Source organism: Callorhinus ursinus, unplaced genomic scaffold (genome assembly GCF_003265705.2).
Source record: "Callorhinus ursinus isolate GAN/ISIS: 27379988/994484 unplaced genomic scaffold, GSC_fseal_2.0 scaffold34, whole genome shotgun sequence".
Taxonomy (NCBI): Eukaryota; Metazoa; Chordata; class Mammalia; order Carnivora; family Otariidae; genus Callorhinus; species Callorhinus ursinus.
Genome location: NW_027397096.1, coordinates 12,363,599 through 12,382,953, shown reverse-complemented (window position 1 = coordinate 12,382,953; position 19,355 = coordinate 12,363,599). Strand labels below are relative to the sequence as shown.

The 19,355-nt window shown below is 37.8% G+C and overlaps 1 protein-coding gene across 2 annotated transcripts in view; it reads left to right on the top strand.

Moving 5' to 3' along the window:
* Window positions 1-320: 320 nt before the first annotated feature.
* The window catches only part of MED13 (mediator complex subunit 13), a 101,007-nt gene continuing 81,972 nt past the window's right edge, over window positions 321-19,355 (top strand). For both annotated transcript variants that reach the window (XM_073879506.1, XM_025851084.2), the window contains exons 1-3: window positions 321-1,152; window positions 3,151-3,385; window positions 11,523-11,691. In XM_073879506.1, the coding sequence (XP_073735607.1) occupies window positions 1,087-1,152; window positions 3,151-3,385; window positions 11,523-11,691 (470 nt within the window). In that variant the 5' untranslated portion in view covers window positions 321-1,086. The remainder of the gene's footprint in view (window positions 1,153-3,150; window positions 3,386-11,522; window positions 11,692-19,355) is intronic.

The window sequence follows — 19,355 nt, the reverse complement described above, 5'->3', positions numbered from 1 at the left end:
TCAGGGGATTGCGAGTGAAAATGCCTGGGAATTTTTGCAACACTTTCTCTTCCGACGAAATCAAACTAATTTCCACTTAATTCTCAGATTTGTGATGTGAACCCTCTTGCACCGTAATTTCCCCGGCAAGGAGAAAGATAGGGCCTGGGCCGGGGTCATCTTACACTGGCTGGGGTACCCAGCAGATGGCGCTATCTTAGTAGCCGCCAGCTGGCTGTCCGGTCCCCAGGGCTCACCGCCTCCGCCGAAAGCTTCCCGGCCCTCTCTCACTCCCTTCTCTCTCCTCCCCACGGAGCCCGGGCCCACGTGACCTCAAGGCGGCCAATGGGCGAGCAGAGAGGGCGAGCTGGTCCCTGTGGCCGCCATTAAAGCGAAGGGAAAACCCGTGAATTCGGATTAAAGGGGGAAAAACACCGCCCGCTGGGCCCACAAAATGGGGGAGACTACGGCGTCCGGGCGGTGAGGCCGCAGTAGAGCAGACGTTAGGCCGGCTTGGCCCAGGGACGACACGAAGACACAGCCAGAGAATGGTCTGAGCCCGCAGACGCCGCCACCACCTCCGCCACTGAGGAGATTCTGGGCTTAAGGACATCGCCGCTGCCGGGCCGGGGGCCTGGGCTTCCCTCCCGGTTCTTGCCCTTCTTGCCCCTCTACGGGCGCCTCCCGGCCCGGGAGAACCCTCCAGGGCTTGGGCTCTGCCCTCTCGGACTCCATTTTAATTATTTATTGTGTTAATTTATTATTTTTTCTTGTGGAAGGGGCACATATCCCCTCTGTCCCCCAGAGAGGGACGAGCGTCCGCGGGCTCCGCGGCGGCCGCAGTCCGGCCCGCGGGGCAAGCGCGGCGCGGCCCTCCCGCCGGCCCTGGGCCCCGGGCGGCTAGGTGCCGGCCGGGCGGCGGGGGCTGCTCGCGGCGGCGGGGGGGGTGGGTGGGGAGGGCGGGCGGCCCGGAGGCCTCCTCTTCCACCGCTCCCCCAACCACCACCCCCCCGCCCTCCCCGGTGTCTGTGTTTCTCTCTCTGGTCGGAGGCGGCGGTAATGGCGGATGGTGGGTTGTGGCGCCGGCGGCGGCTGCTGTGAGGGACGATGAGTTCCTCCTTCGTGCCGAACGGGGCCAGCCTGGAAGATTGTCACTGTAACCTCTTCTGCCTGGTGAGTGCAGGGGCCGCGGGCGGGGGCCGCGGCGAGCGGGGCGGTGGGGGAGGGGGCCGCGAGGTGCGCCCTTGGGCCGTGGGGGAGGGGGTCCGGGTCTGATCCAGATGCCCGAGTCCCCAGGCTAGGCCCAGCCGGAGCCGACGCGGCGGCGGAGCTCCGCACCAACCCCGGGAAACACGTTCGCTCACCCACCATCCTAGGCTCTGGTTTAGGAGTGCTGGCTTTTTTTTCTTGTTTCCGACTCTTCCTCGCCGTAGTCTTGTCTTCAACTTGTGCTCCTGATCTGGCAGGACACTCACATTTGCCTCTGTGTTTCTTGCTTTAACTACTGCTTTTCTCCTTATTGACCCCGTATCCCTTCTTAACACTTTGCATTATTGCCATTCTCCCAGTGTCTTTATTCCTCACTCTGTTAATTTGGTTTCCCCAATAAACAGGACACCGGAACTTAGGTACTAAAAATCTCTCTTCCTTTTACATTTTCTAATGAGTCAAGCTAACAGAAGATTAGTTTCTCCCTTCGATGAGTTCAGATCTCTCTGTAAAAACCAGTAGATGCCATTTCACATGTTTTCTCTTTAAACTTTGAAAACAGTTTGCCATTTTGACAGTTTCTAGCCATCTTGCTTTTATTAGAACATGTTTGTGTGAGAGTGAAACGGACTAATGGAGGAGGTTCTGTGGTTTTGCACTAATTTTTTTTTCGTATTTGTTTTGCTTGCATTTTTAGAATGCTTTGAGCAGGCTGCTCCTCGTTTTATTGAAAAGTCTAGGGAAGCTGGAGGCAGGAATGACAATTGTATAGGTTGGCCCAGTTCTGGGAACATCCACAGTTAAGACTTTGAAAACTACCAACTGTTGCAAATATTTAGGTCCTCAATTGGACAGTAGCTTAGCTTCATCCATGATTTAAAGTTTCAGTGACTTTTCATTTTTTGTGTGCTAGGAGAAATATTAAGAGAGTATGTGATAGGTAAGTGAACTGAGTGGGCGGAGCACAACTAGTTGGCAAGTGTAAACTGCCAGTCATGTATCAGCAGTTTCATTTTTGGCACCTTATGCTTTGCACCTCTAAGTTAAAGAATTACTGAATTCCCTCTGTTGAATTTCTTTCACTGTGCCAAATTGGAATTTTTAATGCCCTTCTCTCTTATAAAATGTTTTCTTGTACAATGTCCATTAATCAGCATCTCTTCAGATGCAGTAAAACATAACAGCAGGTTTTACATTTCTGTCTTCTCTGACTCTATTTTTGGTACTTTTAGGATCAAGTTCTTTGGAAATAGACTAGTACAAATCTGACAGTTCTTTGTGAGCACCTATTTCACTTCTAAAAGGGATATGTGAAGAACTAACAATTTTTTCAGTATAGGTCACGTTTTATCAGAGCCATCACTTCTATAAACATGAAATGATGAGTCTTTAAAAATTAATTTTCTGTTACAAGTGTGACACCAGGGAGTAAACGTGACCAGTTGGAACAGAACTTAGAGGAAATGTTTACTACGTGTGCAGTATTAAAGTACATTATATTTAATATTGTTAAGTTTCTTTTATTTTTCTTTGGGACACATTTATTGCTATTCAGTGACATGTCAGTGTTAATATTTTAGCTGTTTTTGTTCCTTTAAATTTTTGGTTGAATGATCAAAGAATAATTTTTTTGGTCAATCTGCTTTAACATCTTAATATATATTGGAAAATTGTAATGTCTCAATGAAATAAGGGGCTTTAAGAGAGAGTACTGTTGGGGCGCCTGGGTGGCTCAGTCTTTAGATGTCTGCCTTTGGCTCAGGTCATGATCCCAGGGTCCTGGGATTGAGCCCTGCATCCCTGCTACATGGGAAGTCTGCTTCTCCCTCTCCCACTCCCCCTGCTTGTATTTCCTCTCTCGCTGTCTCTCTGTCAAATAAATAAATAAAATCTTTAATAAAAAAAAAGTTACTACTGACTTTGAATGAATATGCAGTAATAATCATGCTTTCTTTTCTTTAGGCTGACTTGACGGGAATTAAATGGAAAAGATATGTATGGCAAGGCCCAACTTCTGCCCCTATTCTGTTTCCGGTGACAGAGGAAGACCCAATTTTGAGCAGTTTTAGTCGCTGCCTTAAGGCAGATGTACTTGGTGTTTGGCGGCGAGATCAAAGACCTGGAAGAAGAGAATTGTGGATATTTTGGTGGGGTGAAGACCCCAATTTTGCTGACCTTATTCACCATGACTTGTCAGGTGAAAGCAACTTATTTCTAACTAATGATATATAACAACATTGTATACTTTTTCTAAAAATCATTTATATTACAAATTAAGATTTTTTTTGTGTGTGTGTGTGAAACACTATTAAGTGTGAAGCCAGATAAAAATTTAGCTTACTGTTATATTTCACTGTGGTTATTTTATTTTACCTAAGTTATCCATATTATGTCAGGCTTTAGCCTTGAGTAACTTTGTTCTTTCACCAGCCAGGTTCCTTGTGTATTTCATGCAGACAGGGCACAGGGGAGGCATGTTACCTAAGAAAAATGAAATGGGGGAGCATAAAGTTCCTAACAAAGTAATTGCAGGCACATGGAATTCACCATTTGAGTCCATTCTGCCACTGCTGTCTTCCGTATGAATATGCAGACAGTTGTAGGAGTATCTAGAAATATTATTGTAACTTTCTCATGTTTTTTTCCAAGGTATATATTTTGTTAATTGTCATGTAAAACATATGAAAGCATATGTTAATTTTGTTATTCTTGGAGAGTGATTCTTTTTGTTTTAGGTACTGTTCCTTCAAACACTCACTAAAATGAGACTAGTGCCAACTTGTTTAGCTTTTATAGGACGTGGAATCATACTCTGAAAAGTTACACAAAAAATAATTTTATTATGAACCTATCAATAAGACTACTTCTATCTTAATTTCTTGACTTTTATGACCAAATGTTACTTTAGAAAGAGAAACTGTAGCTCTTCATGTAGTCACTGAAGCTTGTGGTTCCTTTAGATTCTTAAGAGTCAAAGTTAACAATCTTTGATGATAGGAATGTAAATGATTAGTTATTTGCTGCAAGGTACGAATGACTTCAGCAAGATGTTTGGTAATGATTCTTGACAGGTAAATTTAGGATTTTTTGATAACTAAAAAAAACATTCTTACTTGAAATTGAATACTCTGAAGTTTCTATTATTGTCCATTTGACCTATAAGACCTATTTTATTTTTGGATGTAATGTAATCCAGGTGACCGTCTTAAACAAGCTCTTAGTAAGACTAATGTTTCTGTAGGAATGTATGTGTTACATTTGTTTTGATAGTTCCTTTTACGTTCTAATGAACAAACCCTTCACTGCTAATCTTTGAGAGTGATTACAATTCTTTTATGATAAATGCTTTCCAGCTTTGCTACTTTTCTAATAAGATCCCTGCTGGAGATATTAGTCCTTAGTTATGAGTATGCGTTGTAGTTCTAAATATGTAAAGTGATGTGTTCACATATGTATGTATATGTACAAGTATATGATATATATGTGATATATATATGTCAGGATATGAAATTTCTTTATTAAGCTTGCCGGCTTCCTTTTTTCTTCCATTCACTTTGGTATGCTGGAGTTATTTTGTTCTTTTAAGTGGTCATAAAGACCACCTTAACTAAAATGTTTGGAGACTGTTTTAATGTTACTGATAAACTATAAACTATATAAACTAGTTGATAAACTATAATGCTGACTTGGGGATTTCAGTATTAATAAAGTTGGCAGAGCATTTGAACAGACCACTTTTCTTCCAGATTTCGTGTAATACATTTTGTAGAATCAAAGATAATTTTAACAGATGTGTAGTATTTAGTTTTACCATCATAGGACTAGTATTTTGAAAGCCTATTATAATTAAATGTGAGCTATTTTGATGTATATTAAAACACTATGTGGATTTTTTCCCCCTAGATTCATGTTACGAGTTAAATATGTTTTCTCCTAAAACTGGGCTACAGTTTAAAAAATTGCTTCTGTAGTTTAACTTTGCTTTTTTACTAATTAAAAAAAAATGGTAATACCTGTAGTTTAAAATATTGATCTTGAATGTGAATGAATATAATTTTGGAAGATTAGGTTTTAATTGTTGTTAGATTTTGCTGAATGCCGTTGAATGATAATTAACTTTAAAACATTTATCAGAGTGAAAGCAATTGAAATAGCAAAGCAAAATATATTAGTAGTATGTATAATCATAATTACCATTCCAAAGCCTATTCTGTACTGTTTTAAACAATGTGTGTAGTCAGTGGTATTTATGTAATGTTTTAGCTTCCCCCCCCCAACTTGTCATTTACTTTAGAATGTTGTTACTTAAATCAGACATATCTTAAAGAATAATAAGGTCTTTTCAGATGGAGTATATTTGTCTCGCCCTTTTCTTTGCTCCAGGGACACCGTCTGCCTCCCTTTTGGGATAATTAGTCTGCCTCTGTCTCTCTAGCTAACCCCTTTTTCATTTCTTCCCATCTGTGGCACTCTATTCCCTTCTTTTAAGCTCCCCTGAGAAGAGAGCAGCTGGACAGTAGGGGTGGCATCAGCTGCAGGAGGCAATCCTGAGTTCCAAGTGGAGGTGTAGCACTGAGGAAAAGGGAACCGGAAGGACCCAGGTGGTAACTAAAAAGCTGGTTAATTTAGTATGAGCTTGCTTTTTGCAGGCACAGGCAGTGCCCTTCTGTTTGGTTCAGCACCTACCACATCTTATTACTGAAATGTTTGTGATTATGGTTTTATTTCCCTTCTTGATGAGGGAAAGAGGGAAGGCATTCTATTTTGCAAAGATTAGAATTCTGTTTTTCTTATTAACTGGAATATCCAGTGATAAAAGTACAGAATTGCCTTTGCTCAACCCCCTTATTTCTTTTGTGTCATCCATAGTGTATTTTAAAAAATAAACTTTTAACTTTAAAATAGTTTTAGATTTACATACAATTTGCAAAGATCGTATAGTGAGTTCCTGTATAACCATCAACCAGCTTCTTTTATTGTTAATATCATATGTTGTATACATTTTTCACAACTAATGAAGCAATATTGATTTGCTGGTATTAACTAAAGCCTGTACTTTATTTGGATTTCCTTTATTTTTACCCAGAGTTCTTTTTCTATCCTGTGTTCTCATCCAGGATACTACATTTAGTTGTCATGTCTCCTTAGGCTATTCCAGATTGTGATATTTTCTAAGACTTGCCTTGTTTTGATGATCTTGATAGTTCTGAAGAGTCTGATCAGGTTCTATAGTGCATTTTAAATTTTGCCTGTCTGAATATAATGTAGCATGTGTTTAGGTCATTTTCTTTTCAAGATATAGAAACAGAATGTAAACTTACCTTATTGCTAATTGGTAAAAATCTGTTAGAGCAAACCAAACCTAATTTGATACACACTTTAAACCCTCAGTACTTGTTTTGTAGCGGTAGTAGTCAGTACTGTTTAGTGATTTGCACAGACCTAATGATTTTTGGGTTAGGATTTTTGCTAACTAGTATTGCCTAACTTTAACATTCCAGGAAGAGATTTGTTCGAAATATCCCTTAAATCCCAAAGTCAAAAACTAACCTTTTTTTTTTTTTAACTTTTTGCTCTGCTTCCTCTGAGACAATGGATAGTTGAATTAATATGTTTTGATAGAAGAAGGATTAGGGAACAAAACTTTTCTCTGATTACAGCTTTTTAAGTTATATATATATTTTTTAACTTAAAATTTGTAGCAGACTTCATTTAGTGGTTGTATGATAGAGGTGTAAAATTGGCTTTGGGAAAATTTTAGCTTAATTCCTCTGCTCACAAGTCTCTATGTAATAGGTAGGACTGGTTCTTTTAAGTTTGCATCAAAGCCAAGATTGTTTTATTACCATTAGTGTGTCCTTGATGGAGAAGAGTTTTCTGGGTATTTTTCTTTTGTGCCTTAACCTTTTTGGAATTTTATTGCTGTCATTATTGGCTTTTAGTCTTTCCCTTAAAACAAAAATAAAAACAAAAACTACTCCCTCTCCTGAGGTTGCATCTTAAAAAAAAAAAATCATAGCAAGCTAGACTGTGATGAGACTCTTTGAGAAAACTGATACCTTGAAACTAAAAAAACAGACTCAGGGCTAAAAATATTTGTTATTTTTTCTGGCTCCTGTGGTGTATATATGGGATTTTAGCAACTTGTCCAAATACTTTCATTATACCAGAATTTCATCATAATACTGTCAAACTAAATGGGCCATTGGTTGCTTAGAATTTAATTTTAGATTCTTTTATTGAAGGATATTATAGTGGAATTTACCTTAAGTGGCAGCTTTAACAGGATTGACAAACAGTTAAATAGCAGCCAAGTATAGGAATCTAGTGTCAGCCAAATAAAAAAAAATTGTTGTGTGCCCCAGCTGGCCTGAAGCGAGTTAATTCATTTCTATCTTCTGTTCCATAGTTTACTTGTGACCAACTTTTTGTATTGACTAGTCTTCTGGGAACACTTTTATTTGTCATATTTCTTCTATGTACTGCCCATTTTGAGCAAGAACATATATCTTTTAAATCTTCAAATCAAAGATAATCATCAACATATATTCAGGGGATTTTTAAACCAGAGTTTTTCAGGTTTTGCCATAGATCAGTGATGCTGCCAGCTTAAGGCTCTATTTGTTGAATGAATGGCTATGAATGGGCAATTATTTAAGACAAACACTGAATTAGACATTTAAACATTTCTCATTTTCTATCATTTTTGACCCATTCATTATTCATTAGTATATGTTGTGTTTTAAAAGCTTGGCAGAATTATTTAGGAAAAGAATCCATTTTTACTGGTGTATTACTGTGGAGATATTTAAAGATGTCAGTTTTGAGAAAAATGTTGAATACGAGTACTAAGAGTGTCAGCTTTTTCATTTTTTCGTTTTTTCCCCCCACTCAGAATTATTTTGATGACCTATCACATAGTTTGTCATCACTATAATCTGTATCTTCAGGAAAATATTTTATGGTAATCAAATTTAGCATTTGAACTTTTGCATTGTTTTCAGATATTTTGTAAAAATTTTTCAGGTCATGATGATGAGTTCTAATGCTAAGAGTTCTAATGGAAAATTACTATAAACAAAATTGAACCTATTTTCTCTGGGGATACAGATACAAGAGGAGAAAAACATTTATTTAAATGCATTAAGCAGACTTTTTCCTTTAGGCTATGGTTGATTAAATTCAAAAGAGCTAGGTAAAGATTTGCTATATGTTCCCTTCTACCTCCCTTCTCTATTATGATACTGGTGTTGAGATTCAGGGACTGGTTTTAATTAGTGTAAGAGGTGCATATCACTATCTTGGGTGGGTTGGTTGTACCATTTCACTTTTCACATCTGAATACACATGTAGAGAAGTACTTTTGCTATGGTTATTATAACAGGCTATTAGAAGCTTGGCTGAGTAGACTCTTATTTCTAGGTGACCTCCCCCGCCACACACACACCAAAAACAACAACAAAAAAATCTTAAGGCTTTTCATTGAGTGTTATTGGACTTATTTCTTCAGCAGTGAAAAATGAAATTGTTGCTTTAGTATAATAGTTGCTTAGTTACTTGCTATATAGGTGAAGATATACTTGATATTTGTTGGCTTAGAAAAATCCTAACAGGTGTCCTTTCTTCTTTGTTTTATGCATAACGCCCATTTAGTGTTAATGAAAATTGTGGGCGTTTGAGGATATAATGTAAAATGAGGATTAAGTTCACCTAAATTTCTCTAGATAAAAGCATTAAGTTCCCTAGAACTAGAATTTCCCTAGATAAACTTTAGAGCAATGAGGGAGAAATGCTTGAAAATTAGTACTGATGAAATTTTTAAACTATATTTAGTATTCTTAAATCATGTAACTTCAGGTTTAACTGGGATAGATTTTTAAAATAAAAATCTTAAGAATTTTATGTAAAAAATGTATGCAAATTATTGTATTACAGGTTTTTACTATTCCAAAGACTCTTTTATTTACTCTTTGTGGGAAGAAGACAAATTCATTCTCAAGTTTTAAGTGAATAATTTTCTGATAATTAAAGTTTATAGCGACTGAACAACTTTGATATGTAATGGTAACAACTCTGTGTCTTGGATCTTTGTGGCTTTAAAACTTAAAAACTAGTTAAAAAGATTTTGGTAAACGTTTGTTTTGTAGGACAAATGTTAGAACCATTGTGCTTCTCAGAAGGTAAGGATTTTTGAGAAGGCAATAAAAAAAGTATACTAAATAGATTACAAAGAAATGAAGAACTGGGAGATATTCCCAGCATAACTGGAAGTTAAAAATATGCATATTTTTAGTAATCATAGATCACAATTTGAGGTATAACTCTTAATGTGACTAATTTTGAAATGACACACTCTGATTAGGCTGAAAGCAGATTGATTAAGATTTATTTTTTTTCTCTCAGCAACTCACGAATATACTTGTGATCTAGACCGTTAAATAATTAAAGTGAAGTCACTGTGTGCCATTTCCCTTTTCTCCTAGACTACTGTTTTCTTTAATAAGGTGAAACTTGTGAAGTTTTGGCTTATATAGACATATATAAGGTGGTCTACAATATAATAGAATATAAAACCTCTTTTCCTTTAAAATTAATGCTTAATATTAATGATTTAAAATTATTCCAACTCTCAAGTACTGTCATTTTTTAAAGCTTACCTTTTTGGAAAAATAATTAGTTGACTTAAAAGACTTGACTAATTTAGGAAACACTTTAAAGAACAACATAAAATCAACATTAACCTTTGTAGTGGCACAGATTTCTAGTGCAGTTAAAGTCCACTGTCACTATGCTTTTTAGTTAATGTTTAGTCTATCCATTTGTTGTGTAGATTATGAATATAAACCATGTGTCCCTCTTAATACATGCTTCTGCTTTTATTCAAAAGCCCATCATAGTTTATTATTATTCTATGGGTATAGTGTAGACATTTTTAGTGTTGAATTAAGGTTTCGTCATTTATTTTTTACTTATACTGAAAGATGACCCATATTTATAAAATGTTTATAAAAGTATACAGGCTATGGAATGATACTAAATTATATTTGAAATAAGTTAAAAGCCTAAGTATCATTTGTAGCAGAATTCCTTGGATGCTTTGTTAAAGATATGAAATGGATAGAGAATAAACTTTCTTGAACTACTTCTAGACTTATCTAGAAATAACTATGTTATGTTAACATTTTGTAAGTTAAAGTGGTTAATAGATGGGCTGGCAAAATTGAGGCTGTATAGTTAGTAGGGTAGTTATAACTTCGTATTGGAAGTTCTGTTTATTTTTTTAAAATTTTATTTATTGATTTGAGAGAGAATACGAGCAGGGGAGGAACAGAGGGAGAAGCCGACTTTCTACTGAGCAGGGAGCCCAGTGCGGGACTGCATCCCAGGACCCTGGGATCATGACCTGAGCAGAAGGCAGATGCTTAACCGACTGAGCCACCCAGATACCACTAAAGACTTAAATTTTAAATTGAACTTCTGGGGCACCTGGATGGCTCAGTCATTAAACGTCTGCCTTCCGCTCAGGTCATGATCCCAGGGTCCTGGGATAGAGCCCCATGTTGGGCTTCCTGCTCAGCGGGGAGCCTGCTTTCCCCTTTCCCTCTGCTTCTCCCCCTGCTTGTGCTCGCTCTCTCTGTCAAATAAATAAATAAAATCTTTTAAAAAAATTTAAATCTTTATATTTTAAAATTTCTTCGTCAAGTAGAGGATCCTATATTGAAGAGTAATGGGAATCATTTGGTTGAAATGAGACCGAAGGTGGCTAATAATGCATCGCTTGTTAGCCTCTGTGCCAAAAGCTTCCTTTTTATTCATCACTTATTTTTATAGTTGAGTAGTGGATTAGAATGCTGATGGACATAACATTTTTTGAGTTAATTATTAACTGGCTAGTTTTTTTTTGGCAGGCTGAATGACTGGAGGAATTAGGACAAAGTAACAAGTGAGCCAGCTTAGAAATTGGCATCTTAGGTATAGCGTGTCTTTAATGTTTACCAGCTTATACAAATGTTCTTTGCATTGATACAGAAACCAAATCAGTATGTTTGCAACATATCATTGACTTTTTATGCAGTGGGAAAATAATTTTCAGGTACTTTAATGGAATACATGACACTTATGCATTTTGCTCCTTAATGGAGTAACTTTGAAACCTGATATTTCAATGTCTGGAGATATATTGAAGTGGTGGTAGCTCAATATTCTGAGGTTTAGTTGGGTTTATGTAGTAGGTATAGTAGTGTTTATGAATTTAAACTGTAACACTTTTTACTTGGCTCTGAGTAGATATAGTGCCACTACTTTACTTTTTGTTTCTTTCATTTCTCTTGTAGAAGAGGAAGATGGAGTGTGGGAGAATGGACTTTCCTATGAATGTCGTACTCTGCTATTTAAAGCAGTTCACAATCTGTTGGAACGGTGTTTAATGAACCGGAACTTTGTACGCATTGGCAAATGGTTTGTAAAGCCTTATGAAAAAGATGAAAAACCTATAAATAAAAGGTAAGCTATCTCATATAAACTCAACATTTCTTTAGGTTTGTTAATTTTTATAGCTTTACAGAAAATGTGGACGGAAATAAGCTGTCTTACATATGCAGGAAGTTAAGTTCAGCAAAGTACTATAAGTATTCAGTTTTCTTTGACCCCTCCACCCTTTCTTTTATGCATTTTAAGAATTTTCTTGAGGTGGGAATAGGCTGGATGTCTAGTGACCTGAATTTTTATTTGGGACGATAGAAAATGGGGTGAAAGCAGAGGCTTAAGCAATGAAGAGTATACTTTTTTAATAATAGTGCAAATATATCTGCAGTACTCTGTTAAAATTAAGTGATATTAATACTTATTAAAGGTAGTGATCTGTAGTTGTGTTTTGGATTGAGTTAACCCTTCTCATTCCCAAATCTCTAATTTTGCTTTAATTAAAGTAATTTAAATTTGTGTTTTTCTATATGACATGTTTACTCTTAGAGTGTAATTTTCTTGAACTTTGAATTAAGCAAATTTATGACACTAATTTGTAGAGTAGTTGCAGATAGAGACACAGAAGACTTTAAGATAACTTCTTTTCCTATGCAGTTAAAAGCTTTAGATTGCTACAGTATTTATTTATTTATTTTTAGATTTTTATTTACTTATTTGGGGGGGAGAGAATGCGTGAGAAGGGGAGAGGAGCAGGAGGGGGAGAGAGAGAATCCCAGGCAGACTCCCTGCCAAAAACAGAGCCCACCTCGGGGCTCTGTCCCACGACCCTGAGATCATGATCCAAGCCAAAATCAAGAGTTGGATGCTCAACCGACTGAGCCACCCAGGCTCCCCAGTTCTTTTTGATTTAAATATGATATAAGATACGATCTCTTAGAAGATTTGGTCCTAAGCACTTGGTGAGGCTTTAAGAAAGATGAAACCGTAAGATGGGATGTGAGAGAAAAAGAAATTTTTTAGTTTTCCCTGAAAGATGTGAGGATATGAAGGAAACATTTGGTTATGTTATCATTGTTGAGATGCCGTCTTTTATGTCTTTTTTTTTCCATGTTTTTAAAAAAAGATTTTATTTATTTGAGATAGCACACGAGTGTGTTTGTGGGGGGGAGGGGCAGAAGGAGAGGGAGAAGCAGACTCCTGGCTGAGCAGGGAGCCTGATGCGGGGTTCAATCCCAGGACTCTGGGATCATGACCTGAGCCAAAGGCAGACGTTGAGCCACCCAGGCGCCCCCAACCTTTATGTCTTATGTACACATTGTTTTCAGTGTGTAACTCTGGAGTCTTTTCAGACTTCTCTTTTTAGTTTTAGTAGAATGGATGAGTAGATAAGCCTGGACAAATCAAGGCTCTTTCATTTTCTTCCTCTTTGAAAATGAACATAAACCTTTACTGTCAACAAACAAATTGTACAAGTTAGGAATGAATTCAGTTGCAAAAGACAGAACACCTAACTACTTGGCTTATGTAGGAATTGATTTTTCTCGGTAGCAAGGAGTTTCATCCAATTCAGAGTGAACTTCTAAGTTTTCTACTGATCTGGATCAGTAATATAAAGAGCCTGTCTACAGGATAGAGAAGTGGGTCTAGGAGTCTGACTTACTCATTTGAACTTTCATTCTTTTTGTTTTTTGTTACACCATACACCTTAAGAGATCTACCAGTGTCTTCACTTCTCTGCCTTTCTGGGATTTCTGTGGCTTTGATTCAGTTTGCATCTTGGTTTCTTCCCCTTAGCCTTTATCTACTAAGCTAGTTACTATTTTTGCCTTTGCTTGTTAGCTCCCCAAATTTTGTGGCCAGTATTTTGCATTCACTTATACCATTCTCTTTGTGCTCTTTTTCTGTCTATGTGGAAGGTGTTTCACAAAGACGTAGAGGTAAATGAATGTGTTCAATGATCCATGTAAGATATTGGAAGTATCTTTATTTCTCTTCATGAAAGAAGCTCTCTTAGTGGGCTTTTATTAATAGAAGATGCAACTTTTCATACTGGAGATTTTCATGAATCCAATAGATTCTGCTTGTTATTTACATAATGTAATTGAGCAGTAGTGTTTTTCTGTGGGCTGACCCATTTAGAAGGGGAACTAAATTCAAATTGTGTTTTATTAGTGGAGTGGTACTAGAAATAGTATATGCTCTTTTGAGTTATTCTTGAAGGGTAGTTGTGGTACAAAACTGATTTTATCCAGGACAGATAAATGTTCTCCCTCAAACCTTTTTTCATAGGAACTTCCTGCTACCTCCCCTCCCTTTAGAAAAACAAGTAGAAAAATCAAGCAGATAAGTCTCTCAACTGCTTTTAATTACGGTTTGGGACTACTTACTTTTCCATTGAATTCAGTGGAATGATACTAGGAAGGTAGATAACAATTGGATTATAAATTGCATTTCTAACCTATTATGAAGCTAAACCATTAAGCATCATATATACTATTTTTGTTTAATGATCAAGTCACTTTTTGTTGAACTTGCATAAGCTTTTTTTCTTTCTTTTAAGACAGAGAAGGCAGGGGGATTGGGTGGGGGGTGAGAGAGAATCTTAAGCAGGCTCCACCTCACAACCCTGAGATCATGACCTGAGTCGAAATCAAGATCGGATGCTTAATTGATTGAGCCACTCAGATGCCCCAAGAACTTGTATAAACATTCTTAAAAAGAATTATAATTGTCTGGGGTGCATGGGTGGCTCAGTCAGTTAAGTGACCCAACTCTTGATTTTGACTCATGTCATGATCTCACAGTCATGAGATTGGCCACTTAAGACTCCACATAAGACCTCTGTGCTCAGTGGGGAGTCTGAGATTCTCTCTCTCTCCCTCTCTCTCCCCCTCTGCCCCTCCCCCCACTTGTGGGCTCTCTTGTACATGCTCTCTAAATAAATAAATAAAATCCTAAAAGAACACAATTGTCAAGGAAATTGGTATTGTGAAGTTGGTTTCATTTGAACAAAGGAGAAAATAATATTCCTGACCTTTTCTTTATTCTTCCTCCCTTTATCCCCATTAAATATAGATTCTCATCTTCTAATAATCTGAATTTCAATGTAGCTAATTGTCTGATTAACTAAAACAACCTTCAGGGACTGAAAGAGAGGAAATGGAATTAAATCTAGTGGTATAGCTAGGTTAGCTGTAAAGAACCCCTCAACTGTATAGGTAATTAACCACAGAAATTTGAGATGTTATTAGGGTAATTAACACAAAGAATTTAAAAGAATTACTTTTAAATCTACCATCTTCAGGTATTGTTAAAAGAATGACCAGTGTTTTGTCTTAACAGTTTAGATGTTTTCCTACAGTGTAGGAAACTAGATCAGATGCAGTTGCTGTGTTTGCTAGTGAAACCACAGGTAAATGGCTATAATAAATACCAATGACTTACTGTAAGTTTTAAGTAGTCTCTTAGCAAAAAGACATTACAAACTTGTGATGTTTGAGTGTACATTAGGATAAGATTATTTTGAAGAAGAACCTGTTTGTGTTTAGTTAGTTTTTTGTCAATCTATTACAGCAGCTTAGTTGAGTGGCCAGTTAAGTTTGTATATTTAGTAAGAGTTTTAAATGCTTATAGGAAGACACACAGAGTAGAAAGATATTAATAAGGATTTTTTCTTTTTTTTTTTAAAGGTTTTTTTTTTTTTTAAAGATTTTATTTATTTATTTGAGAGAGAGAATGAGAGAGAGAGAGAGAGAGAGCACGAGGGGGGGAGGGTCCGAGGGAGAAGCAGACTCACTGCTGAGCAGGGAGCCCGATGCGGGACTCGATCCCGGGACTCCAGGATCATGACCTGAGCCGAAGGCAGTCGCCCAACCAACTGAGCCACCCAGGCGCCCCTTAATAAGGATTTTTTCTTTTAAGACTGCTAGTCTAATATCTTACACTATGTGTTTACATAGGTGTGCTAATTAGTAGCAGTTGAGATTGTATAGGAGAGAATTAATAGGGAACATTTAATATATACTTTAATTTTACTCTGTTCCCTCAACTACAGATATAGCCATATAATTAATTTCTATGGAAAAAAATATATTGTTCAGTTGGTAAATCTGCTTTGAGATTTTTACTCTACTATTTAATTTCAATTTTAAAAGGTAATGATAGGATATCTATATATCATGTATATATGTGTGTGTATATAAATAGGATAGAATAAATCTTTGCTGAATATAACATAAAGGAGATTGGATCAGATACCTGGTTCTGTATTTTTGTTTTAAAGATTTTATTTTTTTGAGAAAGGGAGAGCGCGTGCACGTGTGTGTGTGTGTGTGTGTGTGTAGGAGGAGGAAGGGGAGAGAATCTCAAGCAGATTCTGCACTGAATGTGGAGGCCCACGTGGGGCTTGATCCCATGACCCTGAGATTGTGACCTGAGCCAAAATCAGGAGTCAGATGCTTACCTGACTAAGCCACCCAGGCACCCCAGGTTCTGTATGTTCTATGCCCTTATTTTGGGTTCTGAAATTAAGGGTTAAGTATTAGCAAAGAGCCTGGCCCACAGAAAGAGATTTTTGTCTTGTGAGATGAAGCAGGCAAAGTTCACAGGAAGGAGAGGAGTATATCCCTAAGTATTTTATAGAGTTAATTGTAACTAGAATATTAGGGCAAAATAAGGAATTTTAATCCCCGTTTTTTTAATTTTTTTAAAGATTTTATTTATTTATTTGGCAGAGAAAAAGACAGCGAGAGAGGGAACACAAGCAAGGGGGAGTGGGAGAGGGAGAAACCGGCTTCTCACCGAGCAGGGAGCCTGATGCAGGGCTTGATCCCAGGACGCTGGGATCATGACCTGAGCTGAAGGCAGATGCTTAAAGACTGAGCCACCCAGGCGTCCCTGTTTTTTTTATTTTAAAGACGTTTTAGAACGGTGCTGTTCAGGATAGTAGCCACTATTTAAATTTCAGTTACTTAAAAAAGTGAAATTACAATTCTGTTTCTTAGTTTCACTGGCTACATTTCAAGTACTCCTGTGACTAGTGGGTATTACAGATACAGAGTATTGGGTAATATAGATACAGAGTATTTAAATCATTGCAGAAAGTTCTTTTGGTGTTATTTACACCAGAGCCTTTACACTTATAATTAAAATAATACTTTAGGAGCTTTACTAAAGAAGTTGGTCAAAGTTGTTTTTGTTTTTAAGGCAATAGATGAAAGAATATACTTTAAATTTCACCCATAAAACTGTGTTTTATCTTCTATACCTGTGGCTTTTACACAGTCCTTTTATCTCTAGTATTTTAATTAAATGTGAGCAATACAAGATTTAAGTTTTCTCTGGAGATACATTATTAACCATTTTATATAGCTTTAGGATGCCCTTTGGTTGGGTCCCTCAATACTTCTGAAAACTTGAACTTCTAGGGAAGCTAAGAGCAATCATCATTACGTCTTCTAAGGACTCATTTTCTTCTTCCTGCCTTCTCAGGTAGCAGTGTCCCGTAGAAATACAATGTGAGTCACATATGTAATTTTAAACCTTCTAGTAGGCATATTAAAAGAGGTAAAACAAAAACCCAGGTGAGATAAATATATTTAACTTAGTATATCCAGAACATCATTTTAGCATGTAATTAATTATGCAAAGAATATTAATGATATATTTTACTTTTTTGAGATATTTTACTACTTTTAAAGAAGTTTTTGAAGTTTAATGTATATTCTATACTTAGAGTACATCTCCATTTGGACTGGCGACATTTCACGTGCTCAAGAGTCACGTGTATATATTGGCTGTTCTAGGGCTTTAAGCCCAGCTGAGCTTGGTATAATGTTTATTGGTAGAAGGTATTTTCTAACTAGGGTGCCTGGGTGGCTCAGTCAGTGAAGCCTCTGCCTTCGGCTCAGGTCATGATCCCAGGGTCCTGGGATCGAGCCCCACATCAGGCTCCCTGCTCTCCCTCTCCATCCCCAACGCCCTGCTTGTGCTCTCGTGCGTGCACTCTATCTCTCAAATAAATAAAATCGTTAAAAAAAAAAAAAGTATTTTCTAACTGGTCTTCCGAATTCTCTTGGAATTGTATGCTAAAATTTTTTTTAACGATTTTATTTATTTATTAGAGAATGAGAGAAAGAGAGTGAACATGAGAGGGGGAGGGTCAAAGGGAGAAGCAGACTCCCTGCTGAGCAAGGAGCCCGATGTGGGACTCGATCCCGGGACTCCAGGATCATGACCTGAGCCAAAGGCATTCGCTTAACCAACTGAGCCACCCAGGCGCCCTGTATACTAAACTTAAAAAGGTTTTATTTATCCATTTATTTTAGAGAGAGTGCAAGTGTGCAAGCAGTGGGAAGGGCGGAGGGGGGTGAGAATCTTAACAGGCTCCATACCAAGCATGAGGAGCCCGATGTGGGGCTCGATCCCACCACCCTGAGACCACCCCCGAGCTGAAACCAAGAGTCAGACACCCAGCCGAGTCACCCAGGCACCCCATATGCTAAAATTTGAGTGTGATCTAGAATCTCAAAGATAGGGGAAACCTTCACCTTTATGTCAAGGTACCCACTATTTGTCCGGTTGGGCATAGTTACTGTCTTTTTTTTTTTTTTTTTTTTTTTTTTGCCTCTCTGCAGCCTATGTTGGTCTGTTGTTAATGTCTCCTCAAGAATATTACGCATTCTGTTTTCTGAAATCTTAAGTGGTGATATATTACTTACGTCCCATGAAATTTCTCTTGATGCTTGAGTCGTGAGGATTTGCATGATCAGTTTTCTACATTCTCATACTTTCCAAAAACATTTATGAGAAAAAAAAAATTTTTAAAGATTTTATTTATTTGAGAGAGAAAGAATGAGACAGAGAACATGGTGGGGGCCGGAGTGTCAGAGGGAGAAGCAGACTCGCCACGGAGCAGGGAGCCCGATGCGGGACTTGATCCTGGGACTCCAGGATCATGACCTGAGCTGAAGGCAGTCACTAAACCAACTGAGCCACCCGGGCGCCCCTCACTTATGAGAAAAATTAAGTGCTAAGACTTCTTTCTTTTTTCCTCTCTGGTAAGCTTTTCTTTTTCTTATATGATTTTTGCCATAGACTCCTTTAAGTCTGTCCTTTTGAACTGTTGGTTTTAGTTATGAATAATAATAGGGAAATTTTGTTTCTGAAGGGGGAGAAACCTTTGCTTAAGCAGAACTCACCAGGCTGTGTTTAGAATTAGGGTTTAACATTAACTCAATTCTTAAAACTTTGTTACTCCAGTTTTACAATTGCTAAATCTAAAGCACAGAGAGGCTAAGTCACTTATCCAAGGTCATGTAGCTTGCCAGTGTTGGAGCAGGATTATAGGGCATGAAAAATGAGACAGGTTTTGGACCCTGTAGACCAACTGTATCTTTTCTTCCTACATCTTTTTTTTTTAAGATTCTATTTATTTCTTTATTAGAGAGAGTGTGTGCATGCCCACGCACGTGCGGGAGGAGGGACAGAGGAGGAGGGAAAAGCAGGCTCCCCCCTGAGCAGGAAGCCCAACCCCTGACCAGGGGCCTGGGATGATGACCTAGGCCAAAGGCAGATGCTTACCCAACTGAGCCACCCAAGTGCTCCTCTACTTACGTCATCTTAAAGTGATAGGAAGTAGTAAAACAGAATACCTAAAAATTTCTTATATTGGGGAAATAATAGGAATATAAAGAGTACTTGCGGAACACTTGAAGCTGTAAACCAGAATATCATTGTTTTCT